Source organism: Lampetra fluviatilis, chromosome 33 (genome assembly GCF_964198595.1).
Source record: "Lampetra fluviatilis chromosome 33, kcLamFluv1.1, whole genome shotgun sequence".
Classification (NCBI taxonomy): Eukaryota; Metazoa; Chordata; class Hyperoartia; order Petromyzontiformes; family Petromyzontidae; genus Lampetra; species Lampetra fluviatilis.
The window spans coordinates 4,926,509-4,944,362 of NC_136307.1; the positions used below are offsets into that span (position 1 = coordinate 4,926,509).

General features: G+C 53.2%; 1 protein-coding gene and 1 non-coding gene across 3 annotated transcripts; both read left to right on the plus strand.

Moving 5' to 3' along the window:
• Window positions 1–713: 713 nt before the first annotated feature.
• Window positions 714–816, plus strand: LOC144944151 (U6 spliceosomal RNA). Its single transcript, XR_013639567.1, has one exon. It is a non-coding gene; the product is annotated as a U6 spliceosomal RNA (small nuclear RNA).
• A 5,636-nt stretch (window positions 817–6,452) lies between these two features.
• Window positions 6,453–16,164, plus strand: LOC144944121 (uncharacterized). 2 transcript variants are annotated; one of them, XM_078872198.1, is made up of 3 exons: window positions 6,453–7,203; window positions 9,218–10,890; window positions 12,880–16,164. In XM_078872198.1, the coding sequence occupies exons 2-3, from the start codon at window positions 9,292–9,294 to the stop codon at window positions 13,975–13,977; spliced, it is 2,697 nt and encodes an 898-aa protein (XP_078728324.1). In that variant the 5' UTR covers window positions 6,453–7,203; window positions 9,218–9,291; the 3' UTR covers window positions 13,978–16,164. The 2 variants fall into 2 exon arrangements, with proteins under 2 accessions (XP_078728324.1, XP_078728325.1); XM_078872199.1 differs by having other exon boundaries at window positions 6,453–7,191.
• The last annotated feature ends 1,690 nt before the right edge of the window (window positions 16,165–17,854 follow it).

A 17,854-nucleotide genomic window follows, 5' to 3' on the forward strand; every position in this document is an offset into this window, starting at 1 on the left:
TCCACTCCTCTCCACTCCGTCTCATCGCGTTGCCTCTCCTCTCCTTGCGTCTCCACGCTCCCCCCTCTATCTCTCTGCCTACTTCCCTCCCTTTCTGTCCACCCTCTCTTTCTCGCCTCCCTCCCTCTCAATTTTTTTTACGATCAGAGGAAACAAGAAGATGCTCGGTGTAGTCGACGCTTTGCTTCGTTCATCATTTCGTTTCTTTTTCAATGCTTTGCTTTATGTGCCCCCCTCCCCCTTTTTAAATGAAATGTTTCACAAAAGATGTCACGCTCTGCTCCTTCTTACCTCTTCCCTCTCTCTTTAACCCCCCTCTCTCCCTACTCCATGCCTATGTTCCCCCTATGTTTTCTATGTAATATTTGTAATATTACTATAATTTTTTCCCTCCCTCTTTTCGTCTCCTCCTCACTCCCTGTCTCTTCCCTCCATCGCCCTCGTCTTCATACCTCCCTCTCCCCCTCTCTTCTCTCTCTCTCCCGTATATCTCCTTTTATCTCTCTCCCTCTGTTGCCTCACCCCTCCACTGCACATCTCCCCCTCTGGCCTCTCCCACTCCCCTCTCGGATTTCTCGTTCTGACTTCTCCGCTCTCCCTGCTATTTTCCCACGCTCTCCTACAATATTATCTCTCCATCCTCTCTACTCTCTCTCACGCGTCTTCCTCTCCCGTCTCTCATCCATCACTGCCCCCCCCCCTCTCTCTCTCACCTACACCGGCAGTACATATACTAAAATTGAAACGATACAGAGAAGATTAGCATGGCCCCTGCGCAAGAATGACACGCAAATTCGTGAAGTGTTCTCTCTCACCTAGCCCACTCTTTCTCTTCCAACCTCACTCATCTCTTCTCACTCTCTTCCCTCCCACTCTCAAATCCATCTCTGGTCTCCCCTCCTCTCCCCTCCTCTCCCTCTCCACTCCCTCTCCGCCACGTTACGCGTTGCAGTATTTATAGCTCGGCTACGAGGCGCTGGTGTACGTCGAGTCAGTGTTTGTAAATGCAACAACGTTCACTCTCTGCGATGGGCACCCACCCCGGAGTTCTAGAAGCAGCAGAGGTCGCATTACGCACAAGGCGCAGAGCTCACGCCTAAGAGAAGGTGGTGACGATATGGGTGGTGATGATGATGATGCATCTTTAGGGTAGATGCTAGTTTTATTGCCTCCCTCTATACAGGACCTTTCTCAAGATCTCCTCACCTCCCTCACCGTCTCCTCAGCCTCCCTCACCATCTCCTCACCTCCATCACCATCTCATCACTTCCCTCACCATCCCCTCACCATCCCCTCACCTCCCTCACCATCTTCTCAACCCCCCTCACCATCTCCTCAGCCTCCCTCACCATCTCCTCACCTCCCTCACCATCTCCTCACCTCCCTCACCACCTCCTCACCTCCCTCACCACCTCCTCACCTCCCTCACCATCTCCACACCTCCCTCACCACCTCCTCACCTCCCTCACCACCTCCTCACCTCCCTCACCATCTCCTCACCTCCCTCACCATCTCCTCATCTCCCTCACCATCTCCTCACCTCCCTCACCATCTCACCTCCCTCACCATCTCCTCACCTCCCTCACCACCTCCTCACCTTCCTCACTATCTCCTCACCTCCCTCACCATCTCATCAGCCTCCCTCACCATCTCCTCAGCCCCCCTCACGATTTCCTCAGCCTCTCTCGCCATCTCCATGCCAACGCCCATCATTAAATGGACGCCCCCCCCCCCCCCTCAGTACCAAGATGATGCGTCGATGGTAACAGTCTCCATGGCGACGCCACGTGTCCACGTGCCCGCCGAGATAGGCGAGCACAGTCTCTTTGCACAATATTTTTTTGACCAATATTTTGGTGGTACATGTTATGTATATCGTTTATTGTTGGATTTGAATCACAGTTCCTATGATCACTGTTACATTGTTGTTGTGGCTTTATTTTGGTGATTTTGAGGACGATTTGGTCTGGCCATGTTTGTTTGTTGTAGTAGAGAGTTGGCCTGATAAATTTAATCTACATTGTCTTATGGCTGTTATTGTTTGACTTGCATCTCACTGGGATTTTTTCACACAGTGTTGAAATGCGGTGTTTTTTCTGGAAGACTTTGCTGTTTTTTCCAGGATTTTTCTGTTTGCGTGTAGTCACTTTAAGATGTTTCTTGTTCATGTTTTTGTTTTGTTGCGGTTGCACCCGAGTCAAGAGCCGCATGGTTCACAGGGTAATACCTAATAAATGAAACTGAGACAATATGAGCCCCCCTCCTCCCTCGCTGCAGACTCAACGACTCGCCTCCTCCACTCCTGCCCTCCCTGGGACGTATCATCCCGCGCCAAGTCCCAGACTCAAACCCAGGCTATCGGCGGTGCTGGTTCAGCGACTTTGACACGCCTTATTAATTATGAGCCCAATCAAAGAGGGTGGAGCGGTGGCACAGCGGTTAGCGCACTGCGCTATAAACCCGGTGATCCAGGTGTGTTTCCCAGGCACGGTGAACATCAGTGGTGAGTGATGCCAGAGCCGGACCTGCCATTGTTCCCCCGGATCAGCGTGGTGAAGTATGGTCAAAAACACCACGAAAGGCTTGCTATGGGGAGGCCTTCATGATTTTCTGAATCGAGACTGACTGGAATTGCTCGTGTATTTTGAGAGAGAGAGAGAGATACCCAGACGCAGGTGTCAAACTCACGTTGTATGTATGATGTTGAGCCTCTTTCGCACCCTACGTAGACACCCGTGCGAATCGGAGGTGCGGGCGAAGGGCAGCAAACCAAACACAAAAAAAGCAGTTCTTAAGAAATTAGTTTTCAATCAAGATTTAAAAGTGCACGGGCCCCGGTGGCTTCCTAATATTGCAAGAGCGTTCCAGACGGCCGTACCTCCGGTTAGCACGGTTGCCCACGTACGGTGCGGTACCTGCGTGCAAGTGCATCGGAAAGCGCGCGATGCGGTGACCGCTATCTTCGTTAGATGGCGAGCCAAACGTCGCTGCTGCGATGGCTTATGCCCCCCCACCCCTTGACGAGATCGGCGCTGAATTGTGGTTCATTTGTGGCCAAGCACTTGGCGTGGAAATGAGTGCGACCTGATAATATCCATCGCTGTATCTCATCCCGTCCTCCCACATCTGCCTGAGTGTAATGTACACGGGCCACTCTCGTCCCGTGTTGGTGGATTGCATTGACGGCAATTATGGTTTGTATACTGCACACTTGCAGTAGGCGGAGCGGTGGCGCTAGGGTTAGCACCATCTGAAGCAGTCCTGTCCCCCCGTATCCTCCGCTTTCCCTTTACCAGGCCGCACTGACCGGCGTGGTGAAGTATGGTCAAACACACCCCCCCCCCCCCCATACAAATTGACACAACGTCGGACGGCTTTCGTCCAACAGTGGAATGTTATTGACTCAGTGCCCGTTAGTTATATGTGCATACACGTACAGCATCGAGTGCACATAACTCATTCATGGACACAAACGCATTGAGGATATAATTACAGTACTCTACACTGAAATTAGGAACCGTAAGTTATTCACAAGAATAAATATTTAAAACATAAAACAATTATAACCTCCCCGCATCGGTTACTAAGACCGCCTTAAGACATACCAATGTCGGATAGGCCAACGTTTCTGGCTGTGGTTCTTCTTGGCTCCCACCTCTGCTCATTAACAATAGACGTACTGTAAATACATACGGAGGTAAAATACAATAGACGTCTCTCCTATGCAGTCTTCAGTGCTGTTAGCGAGCACCTATTAAGGCCGGAACGGCTCAAGAAGGGGTGGGTGGCCAACTCCACGTCCGGGCCAGTGCTGATGTTTACACTCCGCACCAGGTACCCATATGAGGCTGAGTCGACCTAGGAGAGGCCCAGAACCGGTTCAAATATTTGTCACCGTTATTGGTCGTGAGCGGGAATCAAACCCGTGGGACTCCGGGTTCGTAGCGCTGCGCAGCGCTAACGACGGCGCCACCGCTCCCCACATGCATACAAACAAAAGACAAAGATCCCCGTATAGCCTGAACAGTCTGTTGGGGCAAGTGCTGTTAGCGAGCACCTATGAAGACCGGAACGGCACACGAGGGGGTGAGTGACCAACACCACGTCCGGCCGCCTTTGTCTCCCCTGTGGCGATGTTTACGCACCGCACCAGCTACTCATTTGAGGCTGAGTCGACCTAGGGGATGTCCAGGACAGGTTCAGATAATCGTCACTGGGTGTTGGCCATGAGCGGGAATGGAACTCAAGGTTCGTAGCGAAGCGCGCTAACCACTACACTACGCACACACAAACAGTATACACAACCAGATTTGAAGCTTTCGTGACTGCTAGGATTCCTAATCTAGGTAAAAAATAAAATAAATGAAAACAACAATTTACTTGTTTTCATTTATTTTTAAATAAAAAAATAAAAAAACGAAAACAACAATTTAATTGCTTTCATTTATTTTATTTTTTCCGACGTGACTTCAACGAAAAAACCAAAGAGTATACACAACCGGTTGGCGCGACAGGAATATCATCAACAGCCATGGCCAATCCACTGCTGGATGAAAGCATCCCCAGTCCGCACACCGCTTCTCACCAATCCTCGCTAGGATCGCAGATAAATATTCGGCCCAGCCTTTTCCCCACCACACTAAAGTGATAATTACAGGATTCATGTTTCCGTCGCATAAAATAATGAGCGTTATTATTTACAATGATATAATTGCCATTACGAAATAGCGTGCATTCTTGCCACAATCTCATCACCACCGCTGCTCTCTGATGGGTGACGCAACCTGCGTGTCCATGGCAACGGTCGCCTTGGCAACGGCCAGGGTGAGGTTGTGCGCGTGGAGGGGTGGTGCTAATGGGTGTGATGTTGTGGTGATGATGGTTATGGTGAGGATGGTGATGATGAGGATGGTGGTGATGGTGGTGATGGTGTTGGTGGATGGATGTAATGGTGGTGCTAATGGGTGTGATGGTCATGGTGATGATGGTGGTGAGGATGGTGGCGGTGATTGTGAGGATGGTAATGGTGGTGGTGGATGGATGTAATGGTGGTGATAACGGGTGTGATGGTCATGGTGATGATGGTGTGATGGTGGTGATGGTGAGGATGGTGGCGGTGATGGTGGTGATGGTGGTGATGGATGGGTGTAATGGTGGTGGTAACGGGTGTGATGGTTGTGGTGATGATGGTGTGATGGTGGTGTGATGGTAATGGTGGTGGTAACGGGTGTGATGGTTGTGGTGATGATGGTGTGATGGTGGGAATGGTGTTGGTGATAATGGTGATGGTGTGATGGTAATGGTGGTGGTAGATGGGTGTAATGGTGATGGTAACGGGTGTGATGTTTGTGGTGATGGTGATGATGGTGGCGGTGATGGTCGTGATTGTGTTATGGTAATGGTGGTGGTGGATTGGTGAGATGGTGGTGGTAACGGGTGTGATGGTTGTGGTGATGATGGTGTGATGGTGGTTGTGATGGTAATGGGGATGGTAACGGATGTGATGGTCATGGTGACGATGGTGTGATGATAATGATGGTGGTGGATGTGTGTAATGGTGGTGGTAACGAGTGTGATGGTTGTGGTGATGGTGATGATGGTGGCGGTGATGGTGGTGATGGTAATGGTGATGGTATGATGGTAATGGTGGTAACGGTAGTGATGGTTGTGGTGATGGTGATGATGGTGGCGGTGATGGTCGTGATTGTGTTATGGTAATGGTGGTGGTGGATTGGTGAGATGGTGGTGGTAACGGGTGTGATGGTGGTGGTGATGCTGTGACGATTATCTGAACCGGTCTTGGACCACCCCTAGGTCGACTCAGCTTCAAATGAACACCTGGTGCGGTGTGTAAACATCGCCACTGGGGAGACAAAGGCGGCCAGGCGTGGTGTTGGCCACCCACCCCCTCGTGCGCCGTACCGGCCTTCATAGGTGCTCGCTCATAGCAGTTGCCCCAACAGCCTCTGTAGGCTATAGAAGACATCTTTGTCTTCTATGATGGTGTGGTAGTGATGGGTAATGGTGGTACAACGGCGTGATAATGGTGATGGATGTGATGGTAATGATGGTGTGATGGTGGGTGTGAAGGTGATGATGATGGTGGTGATGTTAGTGATTGTGTGGTACGATGGTGATGGTTGCGGTGGTGATGGAGAGAGTTTTGAAGGAGTGCTCAGGAGGTGTGAGTCAGAGAGTATGGTAGAGCGGTTTAAGGATGGCAATGATTTTTATACAAGATGTAGTGATCATTATTTTGTAAATAATGTTGTTGTTATCGTGATAGGGAAGACAGGAGGTGATCCCCCACGTAGCCTCTGTAAGATGTTGCGGCAAGAGCACTTAGCGAGCACCTATGAAGGCCAGCAAGGCACACGAGGGGGTGGGTGGCCAACACCACGCCTGGCCGCCTTTGTCTCCCCAGTGGCGATGTTTACACCCCGCACCAGGTACTCATTTGAGGCTGAGTCGACCTAGGGGAGGCCATGGACAGGTTCAGATAATCGTCACCGGTGTTGGCCGTGAGCCGGAATCGAACTCGTGTTTGCCGGGTTCGTAGCGCTAACCGCTGCGCTGCTGTTCCCCCACAAACACCCACACAAAGACAAAAATCCCCCGTATAGCCTGAACAGACTGTTGGGGCAAGTGCTGTTAGCGAGCACCTATGAAGGCCAGAACGGCACACGAGAGGGTGGGTGGCCAGCACCACGCCCAGCCGCCTTTGTCTCCCTAGTGGCGATGTTTTTACGCACCGAGCCAGGTACTCATTTGAGGCTGAGTCGTCCTTACAAACACCTACACGCACGCGCAGACACTCATACACCCCCCCCCTACACAGACGCGTGCGCGCGCGCACGCACGCGCATACATCACTATGGCGTCAATGCACGCGCATCCGGAGGGAGACGTCGCGACGCACGGGTGAAGAAGACACCGGGAGCGGATGCGGAGACGGCAAACGCAGCGCAGAGGATACGTCCAGCGGCTGGGGCCAGGGTCTCCCCATCGCCCCCGTCCAGATCTCAGCTCCGTCTCCCAGCTTGCAGGGCCACGCTGTCAACTCCCCTTGCTCGTGGGTGCCAGCTTCCAGTCCCTGGCATCCCAGCAGCTCACAGCCTCTCGGCTCTCGGCTCTCCACCAAACCGATCGACCCTGGGGGAATGAGGAGCACAATCGGAGGGAACGGCCGCCGTACGTATGCGTGTACGTGCTTCTGTGTGTCTGTGTCGTCGTCGTCGTCTTTATCATCAGCCACGGTCGATCCACTGCTGGATGTAGACCCCCCCCCCCCCCTCTCCCAAGCCGCCACCATCTCCCCCCGCGATGTAGAAATGCACCCAGCGTCGGCATGACGCGCCGCTTTGCTGGCTCCATCCTCGCTTCGTCGGACATCCTCTCCGTCGCGTTCCAGCCATTGGCTGCTCCTCCGTCATCGTTCTTGACCATCAAGCCACCCACCATCCCTTCTAGCGACAGTCTGAATGATGTCTTTAGCCCGGCGTATGTCCTCTAATCCATGTGCTGCTCCGTCTGTCAATGCTGTCCCAGCGTGTATCTCCCCATGCCTCTTTGCGCGGATACGTGTGTGTACGTGGGTGGGTACGTGTCCCGATATGTAAGGGGAGCGGTAGTGTAGTGGTTAGGGCACTGCACTACGAACCCGTCGGCCCGAGTTCGATAACCGCTAACGACTGAGGTCCGCTAGAGCTTATATTATGTGGTGTGTAAACATCAGCAGTGGGGAGACAAAGGCGGCCGGGGGTAGCGTTCACCACGAACCCCGTCGTGTGACCTACCGGGCTTCGTGTGTGCTCGCGAACAGAACAAAAGTGGGGAGCGGTGGTGCAGTGGTTAGCGTATTGCGCTACGAACCCGGTGACTACGAGTTCGATTCCTTGGCACGGCTAACATCAGTAGCGATACATATCTGAACGGGTCCTGTGTGTTGGAGGCGGAGGTGGTGGCAACGGCCTGTGAAGGTATTCACCCAGCAGTGGAGAGGCAGTGGCCGCTGCTGTTGCTGATGGTGTTCTTGAAGATGATTATAGTGATGATTTCGTTGATTAATAGCAAAGCCGTGGGGAGGCCTTCTGGCAGTGTATAACCAATGACTGAGTGCTGATGATGATTTTGATTTCGATGTTGGTGATGATGATAATTAACATAATTTCGCTATCCTTTCCCGGAATTCACACCACCTCTATTGTAGTCAAATCTTTACAACCGCTTCGCAATCACCGCTAGCATCGTACACACCCGTGCATTTACTTAACAAAGGTGGGTTCACGCACTGTGCTATGAACCCGACCACCTAAGTTCGATTCCCGGGCGCGGCTAACACACCAGTGCCCGATACGTTACACAGTAAGACAAAGCAGTAGGCTGGCAAATTCGAGCCCCCCCCCTTACCCCCCCCCCCAAAAATCGATTATTTATTTAATCGAAAGGCGACCCCTGGATTGTGATAATTTATCGAATCATCATTGGGTGTAGGTGTAAGTGGGCAGGTGATGCATCTTACCGTGTTTTTTTTAGTATTTCCGCGCTTTACAAAAAACAATAGTATTGTTATTATCATGATAATTTTAATGGGGATGCTGTCTTGGTGTAATGGTCAGTAACACTGGACTTTAAATCCAGAGGTTACCATGTTTGGTCTCCCGGCGCGGCAGTTGAAACAATGCTGCACATTTCTAAATGTCTACAACCACAGGTGGTCGATCGGCAGGCAAGGTCGCATGTGGTTGAGTGTGGGTATTCCCGTCTCTTCCAATTGTTTTCTTCTTTTGGCCAGTGTGGGGCTGTATCTCTCTCTCTCGTGGAAGCCCTTCCGCTAGCAGTGGCTTGAGGAAGACGGTTCTTGGTGGCAAGATGTTATTTACCTCACCTGGTATACAGGAGGTCATGGGTTCAAACCCGACCCTGACGCCTGTATATTTGGAATTTTCTTGTTCTCGCCATGGTGATCGTGTGGATTTTTCTCCGGTTGCTCCGGTTTTTCAGAATCAACATACGTTGGAGTATTTGGCGGCTGTAAATTTCCATGCGATAAGCCACTTCGTTGAGCTACCATTTGTGATAGCCAGGTCACTTCTGAAAAAGAGTTATAGCGCTCAGTGGGCCTTACCTGGTCAAATAAAAATTGCTGAACTCGTAGTAGTTAGTTCATTTCATGGCGAAATATTTACCCAATGTTATTGTTATGATTTCCACTCAGGCTCCGTCGTTTTACCAGCACCACCGCCAACCACCTTTCACTCGACACCAAGGCCCATCTTCCCCTCTACATAAATGGACGAAGACAGCACCACCACCACGGCCTGGTCCAACACCACCACCAGCAGTAGCACCATGCGCGACAACACCACCACCGCCACTGCCGGCGCCAGGCCATCCGTGGCCGAGCCACTGACAGCCGTGGAGGTGGAGTGCCTGGCCACACTGTGCGTGTGCTCCGTGCTGCTGGCGCTGCTGTTCTGCGCGGGCACCTACGGCAACGTGGCTGTGCTGGCTTCCTTCCTGGACCCGGCCTTGCGCAAGGCGCGCTCTAGCCTGGACCTGATGCTGGTGAACCTGGCGCTCTGCGACCTGCTCGTGTCGTGCGCGCTGGCGCCCACCTTCGCTTTCGTGCTTTTCCTGCAGGAGCACGAATCCTCCTCCGTCGCCACGGCCACCGCCGCCACCGCGGCCACCACCACAACAAACGGCTACAACAACTACAACCACGGCGACGGCAGTGGCGGTGGCAGCAACGGCAGCGGCCTCCACAGCGGCGGCAACAGCAGCGGCGGTCGTGACAAGAGCAGCGACGACGAGGACATCAACATCATCGTGAACGTGAACAACAAAGACGCCGCCGCTGTCGCCGCCGCCGCCGTGGCGACCACCATCGCCGCCGCCACCGCCGCCGCGGGCGCTGCCGTCCAGGACCCCGCGGCCCTTTGCTTGGCCTTCGCGGTCGTGGGCTCGGCGCTCCCCCTGCTCAGCCTGCAGACGGTGGCCATCATAGCCGTGCAGAGGCTGCGGCTGGTACTGGGCCGCCTCCAGCCGGGCCGCTCCTCGACGTCCCTCCCCACCGCCCTCTGCCTCTCGCTGGGCCTGTGGACGCTGGCGCTGACGGTGGCCGCGCTCTCCACCCTGGCCGGCTCACCAGCCGTGCGCGTCCGCCTGTGCGCCTCCTCCTCGTTGGCGGCCGCCTCGACGCCAACCGTCAACCCGAGCGCGAGCCCGGCTGCCCCTGCCGCGACCCCGAAACCGATCCCGGGCCACTACTGGATGGCGGCGGAGACGGCGTCAGTGTCGGCCGCGTGGACGCAGGTGGCGCCGCAGGTGTACGCGGTGGGGTTCGGGGGCTGTTTGGCCCTGGTGGTCGCGTCCTACAGCCTCATTGCACACGCGCTGCGGCGCAAGGCCAAAATTCGACGATGCGCCATCATCACGGTGGACGTGCCCAGGCAACGCGTGCAGCCACGGGGGCTGGCGCCATCTGGTCACCACCAGCAGCAGCAGCTTCAGATTCACCAGCAGCAGCAGTCTCAACTTGAACACCAGCAGGAGCTTCAGAATGACCACCGTCAGCAAGTGATTCAACGTCATCAGTCTGAGCAGCAGCAGCAATCTCAACAGGAGCAGCAACAGCAGCAGTCCCAACAGCACCAGCATCAGAATCAACAGCAGCAGCCACAGCGGTCGGAGCATCAGTCTCAAAATCATCAGCAGCAGTCCCAACGGCACCAGCAGCGGAATCAACAGCAGCAGCGGTCGGAGCATCAGTCTCAACATCAGCAGCAGCAGCAACAGAGTCATCATCAGCAGCAGGAGCCTCAACATCCACAGCAGCACTCTCAGCATCAGCCACAGGCCCACGCTCTTGTCATAAGCAACAACCAGGTGAAGTGCTGCAGCACCATCAGCTGGGGGGCAATGCTGGCCTATTGGGACAATGCTGGTTTATTGAGACAATGCCGGTCTATTGGGACAATGATGGCCTATTGGGACAATGATGGTCTATTGAGACAATGCTGGTCTATTGGGACAATTATGGTCTATTGGGACAATGATGGTCTATTGAGACAATGCCGGTCTATTGGGACAATGATGGCCTATTGGGACAATGATGGTCTATTAAGACAATGCTGGTCTATTGGGAGAATGATGGTCTATTGGGACAATGCTGGTCTATTGGGACAATGATGGTCTATTGGGTCAATGATGGTCTATTGGGACAGTGCTGGTCTATTGGGACAATGATGGTCTATTGGGACAATGATGGTCTATTAAGACAATGCTGGTCTATTGGGACAGTGATGGTCTATTGGGACAATGATGGTCTATTGGGACAATGATGGTCTATTGGGACAATGCTGGTTTATTGAGACAATGCCGGCCTACTGGGACAATGCCGACCTATTGGGACAATGCCGGTCTATTGGGACAATGCCGGTCTATTGGGACAATGATAGTCTATTGGGACAATGGTGGTCTATTGGGACAATGATGGTCTATTGAGACAATGCTGGTCTATTGGGACAATGGTGGTCTATTGGGTCAATGCTGGTCTATTGGGACAATGATGGTCTATTGGGACAATGCTGGTCTATTGGAATAATGCTGGTCTATTGGGACAATTCTAGTCTATTGGGACAATGATGGTCTATTGGGACAATGGTGGTCTATTGGGACAATGATGGTCTATTGGGACAATGGTGGTCTATTGGGACAATGCTGGTCTATTGGGAAAATGGTGGTCTATTGGGACAATGATGGTCTATTGAGACAATGATGGTCTATTGGGGCAATGCCGGTCTATTGGGACAATGCCGATCTATTGGGAAAATGGTGGCCTATTGGGATAATGGTGGTTTATTGGGATAATGGCAGTCTATTGGTCGGCTACGAAATATTAGTTTGTTGGGCAGTGAAACCCACGCACGGCGATCTACTTTTCTGAACATGCGTGTTACGTGACCCCCTTAAGTTCCACTGCCAATTCACAGCGGGCAACTGGGCAAGAGCGTGCGCTCAAACATTTGGTCAACTTTTGTCACCGCGTGCTCCGTCCTGACGATAACGGACTCGGCACCGAGTACAATAGACGCTTACTGCCGGGAATGGTGAGCAATGCGTCGCTCGCTGGAGAGAGACGCCGTAGCCAAAGAGGATCGGCTAAAGCGAGAAAGAGTGAGCGAGAGCCGGCTAAAGACGAACCGGGGATTGGAACGCGCATCCCTCGTGAGTTAAACTCAGCGACCGTCGTCATCATCATTTGGATTTCCGAATTAAATATGCCTTTCAAAGTAAATTAGGACACAGAATGTGTTTTTAAAGGTAATCTCACTGGGAAATGCGGGGCAGTAGGATGGTGGTGAGGAGTGTTGGGGAGGGGGGGAGTTCGGCTCAGTAACCTTGCTGCCAAACCCATAATGCACCCCTCCCACCCTTCCCCAGTACTTATCAAACTGGTGCTGGTCGCCTGCCAGACGCTTTTTATCTGAGAGCGAGCGGTTAATCTCAGTTGCAGGCTCTCTCTCACCTGGTGAGCGAGAATTTTACAATGCGAGCATTTTCTAATGCTCGCACTCGAGCTGCTGCTCACCACAGCGCAAAGCGTTTCGACGCATCGGTCGCCGGATCGACGACGGCATTCGTCGCAATTTCTCACTGATCAGAGTGGGCCGGGTGAAGGCTCCAATTTTACACTCCGGTAACAATGGATAATGATGATGATGATGATGATAAAATCGGTAAATGTGAAGAGAAACAACACATTGGGGCGCTCGCAAGCAACTCACATTTTGCGTGAATGTGAGTACTTGGGTGGCAAGGCGAATGCCGGATGTTCCCGCTCCCTATTCAACTTGCGCGTTCATTCGGCTCCAGGTCGCGACCCACGCTCGCCACGCCAGGCCCCCCGCCGCCGCCACCGCGCACCTCAACCTCTCCTCCTCCAAGGACTCGCGCGCCCTCGTCACGTGCGTGCTCATCGTCATCTCGGCGCTGGTTTGCTGCGCCCCGCTGAGCGCGACGCTCGCGCTCGGGGAGGAGGAGGCGGCCGTGCCGCAGAGCTCGCGGCGCCGCCGCCTCGAGTTGTGCAGCGCCGCCCTCGCCCTCTTCAAGTCGGCGCTCAACCCCTTCCTGTACTCGCGCAGCGGGCCCGGCCTGCGCAGGAGGGTCTCCTGCTGCCTGCGTCTCGTCGTGGCCCTCGGCTGCCTCTGCTGCTGCTGCCGCCCCAAGGCCCGGCTGCAGGGCCACGCCGTTGGAGTCGCGGTCGGCGGCGGTGGCCGTGGCCGCGGCGGCGCCGGCGGAGGCGGCAGAATCGGCGTGCGGAGGTCGTCGCACCGTGACACCAACTCGGCATACATCCTCTCGCCGAGGGCTCCGCGCCGCCAGCTGGTGGACCAGGCGTGCGGCCCCAGCTCCTCCTGCAGGGGAGAGAGGACGTTTCCCAGCAACGACGTCGTCATGGGCGGCGGACGGGGCGGCGGCCGCGCCACGGACACGGACACGGCGACGGCGGAGCCGGGCCCGTGCGGCGTGCTTGTGTCCGGCTGCCACCCGTACGTGCACCGCAGCGGCGGCAGTGGCACCGGCGGCGTCACCAGCAGCTCGCTAAACACGCGCGTCGAGCCCTACGGCGGCAGCGGCGGCGGCGGCAGCAGCAGCCCTTCGCAGCAGGAGGCCAGCAGCGACGGCGGCTTCGTCCACCTCCCCTACAGAGACGACGACGAAGACGACGACGATGACTGCAACGGAGGCAGCCTCTTCCGTTCCAGCCGGACGCGTTCCCGACTCGGGGCGCTGTCCACATTTTCAGCCAATTCGCAACGTCAGCAGCAGGAGCAGCAGCGGCATCGGTACCAGCAGTATCAGGAGCAGCAGCAGAATCATCATCAGCAGCAGAACGTGGCGAAGCTGTCGGACTTTGTGGCAGAAGGGTTGGCCGGAGAAGCGGGGCAGATCCCCGTACCTTCTGTTTGAAGCGTTGGGGCAATGTTTGCGATAAGAACTCACAATGGTGATTTATAGCCCCTTTGTTGTCAACCCACTGCTGGATGAGAGCCTCTCTCTCCCATAACGTGTCAGTCGTAACATTGCCCCTACATTTACCTGGCAGAGCCTCGCTGAGTCTCGCCAAGTCTCAAGACTCGTTTTCAGGAGGCTCCTGCAGGGTTGTGATGTTTGGCCGATTTCCACGAGTGAGTGTTTGGCATCGTGGCAGGAGTATAGCAGAGAAAACCCACCACACGTACATCACGGGAAACAGTGATGGCTCTGCACGGATGGATTCAATCATCCATCGCTGTGCTACCATCTCCTTGGCCACTCCACAGCCCCAGAAAGCACCCACCCATGCAGTCTCCCATCCGAGTACTAACCAGGCTGAACCCCGCTTAGCTTAAGATCTGAGGAGATTCATACCTTGACGGCACAACGGAAAAGCACCTTCTTTCGTCGGTTTGCCATATCGCTCATTGGTGGGGATAGAGCATTCTCCAGCATGAGACCAAAAAGGAGGAACGCTCACTAACGATGCGTGATTCAAACATTCGCCATCAACATTCTGTTGCCAACTCTGATCCAATCGTGGCAACATCCACATCGCCATAGCAGGAGGCATAGGATGACCGCACTGGCTGACTTTACACAAATTGGTACTTATTTTATCTACCTGAGATGATGATGGGCGATGATTTGACTGATTCGACCATCCACCGAGATTTGAGTGAATGCATCCCACTTACAGAGCCACACGGCTTACCCAACTCAAAATGTACACGCGTCTACGTTACTGGCCATTGATGGAAATTGAACAAAGACAAAGATCCCTCGTATAGCATAGGGGCAAGTGCTGTAGGCGAGCACCTATGAAGGCCGGCACGGCACGCGACAGGGTGGGTGGCCAGCAACCACGCCTGGACCAGTCTAAACACGCACACACAACTCAGATCCCCCGTATAGCATAGGGGCAAGTGCTGTAAGCGAGCACTTATGAAGGCCGGCATGGCACACGAGGGGTGGGTGGCCTGCAACCACGCCTGGACCAGTCTAAACACACACACAGCTCACGCTAAATGGACTGCAGTCTAACTTCCTTGGACTGAGCAGCGCAGTGTAGCACATTTTTCCGACCCTCGGTTTCAGTGGTGTCGCGTGGTGAGCATGGGCCCTGGTGAAATAAATTGTGATGGGACTCGCCACTGTCCAATTTTCCCCGCCTCTTCCGAACACGATGCTACCTGGAGCCCCCTCCGGCCTCAGTGCAGCTGCACCGCCTGCACACTCCATATTTAAGGCCACTTGACCTGAGTGATAATGATGATGATTACGATGACAATGACGAGTGGACATCGGCCAGGAATTGAACTGGTCACCTCAAGGAACTGAGCTAATAGCTGTCTGCATGTTACGTATGGTAGGCTTTAACACGTCGTAGGTTTTGGCGACCCAATATTATCCATAATAGAGGATATTTTTTTGGGTTAGATCGCGCAGAATATAAACGTGTCGTTAAACCCGCCCAACACCCGACACAGCTAATTAGCAAAGTTTTCCACGTAAACAGAACGTGCCAATTAGTTACTAGTTCGGCACACCGTTTGAGTGTTGGAGAGTAAACCTGAAACATTTACAATTCAATAATTGTGACGTTTCGTTGGTAATTACAAGTGACCTCGTCAGGCAACAGCCACAGTTCTGGTTGTCGTGATCTAACCCAAAAAACAACACCACCTCTCTTACATATCGTAGGCTGTAGCGTACGTTGAGCGCGACTGTCGACGAACTCCATGCGACGGGGGGACCCCCAGAGTGGTTTGCGGTGATAGGTGCCAAAGGTCCCAATTTAGAGCCCGGGGCAGCGTCGCTTTAAAAGAGCCCCCCCCCCCGCCCCCTCCACCTCCACAACGGGAAGGAGCCACGGGGGCCTGCCCCAGTAGCCGCTGGGCGGCCCCTTTCACTCTGGACAGCGCGGCCCGCGGTCGCCGATCGCAATTGCATTGGCAGTAAGTCGGCAACGACGTTTCGGAATTAATTTAGACGGCGAGTCTCTTTTTCTTTTTAAATCCTTTATATTAAGTTCACTTGCTTGCTTGCTTGCACGCTTACGACCGTGCAAATTTTTCGGTCGTTTTTTAACCCACTTCCCGTGATCCAATCGAGCTGACATTTTGCACACAGACTCGTTGTGCGTGACAATTTATTTTCGTGAAACATTTTTCCCAAAATTTTACACTTTTTAGGAAAAAATACATTATATTTAATTACCAATTGCTTAATGGTGGCAGGCAATCATCTGACCCATAGGTGGCAGCCATCTCAAGCCAGAGGACGAGAGGACTCTAGCCGCCACGCATATAAAGGATTTATAGTGAAAAACTTTGTTTTTACGGGTTAATTTGTTACGACGCCAAGTGCATTTTTGTCGCGGTGGTAACCTCCGTTGTTTTCTCTATCCGAGCTGTTCGCTGAGCGCGCGACGCATTCCGAACTTCGCCTCCCGTGTGACCCCACCCCCACGCACCACGACGGCCATCCGACTCGCCACCCCCTCCCAGTGTTCTGACTTCGAATACGAACGAGTTCACGGTACGCACCGCACGGGCCCGATGATTGGTAAACGCGTCCTCGCTCCGATTTTACGAAACCACTAAACTCGTTATTCGGTTATGCCGCTGCTTCTGCGTTGGCAGATGCGCACAGGCACAATTAACGAACAACAACGCTGCCGTCTTAAAAGGGAAAGCACATTATTTAATAAGTGACGTTTCGTGCAGTGGTCCTTCTTCATAGCACAATGCCAGCGCTGTACAATCGCCAAATAAGAAGCCGTGTGGGTTAGCGTACAGTGTGGGTCTCAACAATGACCATTTCCGTTAAGTAATTACGCGCTGCATGCACCCGATGGTTGGTAAACACTTCTCATGTGATGTTACAGCGAGCGGATTCTATTTAAGATAGAAGTCGCGTGCGTGTAGACAAGCGTGTCCCCACAGTGACCAACTCTTCACCGTCAAAATGCAAATCTAAGTCGTCACGCGTCGTACGAGCTGGATGATTGGTGAACTACACGTGGCTTGACGTGAAGAGCGCTGCTGACTCTCTATTTAAGACAAAAAACTCTACACATTTGATAATAACACCGTGGCCTTAAAGGGGGTAAAAATATTATAGGCGCCCTCCGGCCTATTATATATTTTTCCCATTAAGGTCACGGTGTTATTGACGAATGTGTTGAGTTTTCTTGTATTGTGAATTGTGCTTATACGGCACTGCCAACGCAGTAGCATCACCAACTCATTTATTTAAGTCGCATTTCGTTCGTTTGTTTATGCACGCACGCGTGTTCGTGTGCCGACCTTCATAGGTGCCGCTCGCTAACAGCACTCGCCCCAACAGCCTGGTCAGGCTATACGGGGGATCTTTGTCTTCGTTCACGCGGTTTCCACGTTGCATAGAGATGCGCATGTCTGATTCGAATGCTCTCCACGCCATGTGGGATGTGTTTATACCAAACCATCCGGTGCGTGCAGCGTTTAAGTAGAAAGGTTTATTGAAACGTTAGTTTAGGCGGAGACGACTTTTGTTAGACGTGGGTCTCGTGGGGAATTTGTTAAACCGTGACCGGTTAAGTCATGCCGCACACTGCATTCACGAGTCGACAACGCGCGTGTTATTTTTCCATAAATCTGGCCGTCGCCTGATGATGCTGGTTGTAATTACTGGCGAAACGTCGTACTCGGATTTTTTATGTTGTGGATTTACTCTCCAACACACCGGTGTGCTGTACTGGTAACGAATTGGCATGCTTTGTTTTACGTGACAAACCTCAATAATTGGCTGTGTCGGGTGGTGGGCG

What these genes read in the sequence shown, in the direction of transcription:
- LOC144944121 (XM_078872198.1), top strand. Translation starts at nt 9,292, where the DNA reads ATGGACGAAGACAGCACCACCACCACGGCCTGGTCCAACACCACCACC. An exon ending in TTGTCATAAGCAACAACCAG is followed by an intron (nt 10,891 to 12,879) that starts GTGAAGTGCTGC and finishes ATTCGGCTCCAG; the next exon opens with GTCGCGACCCACGCTCGCCA.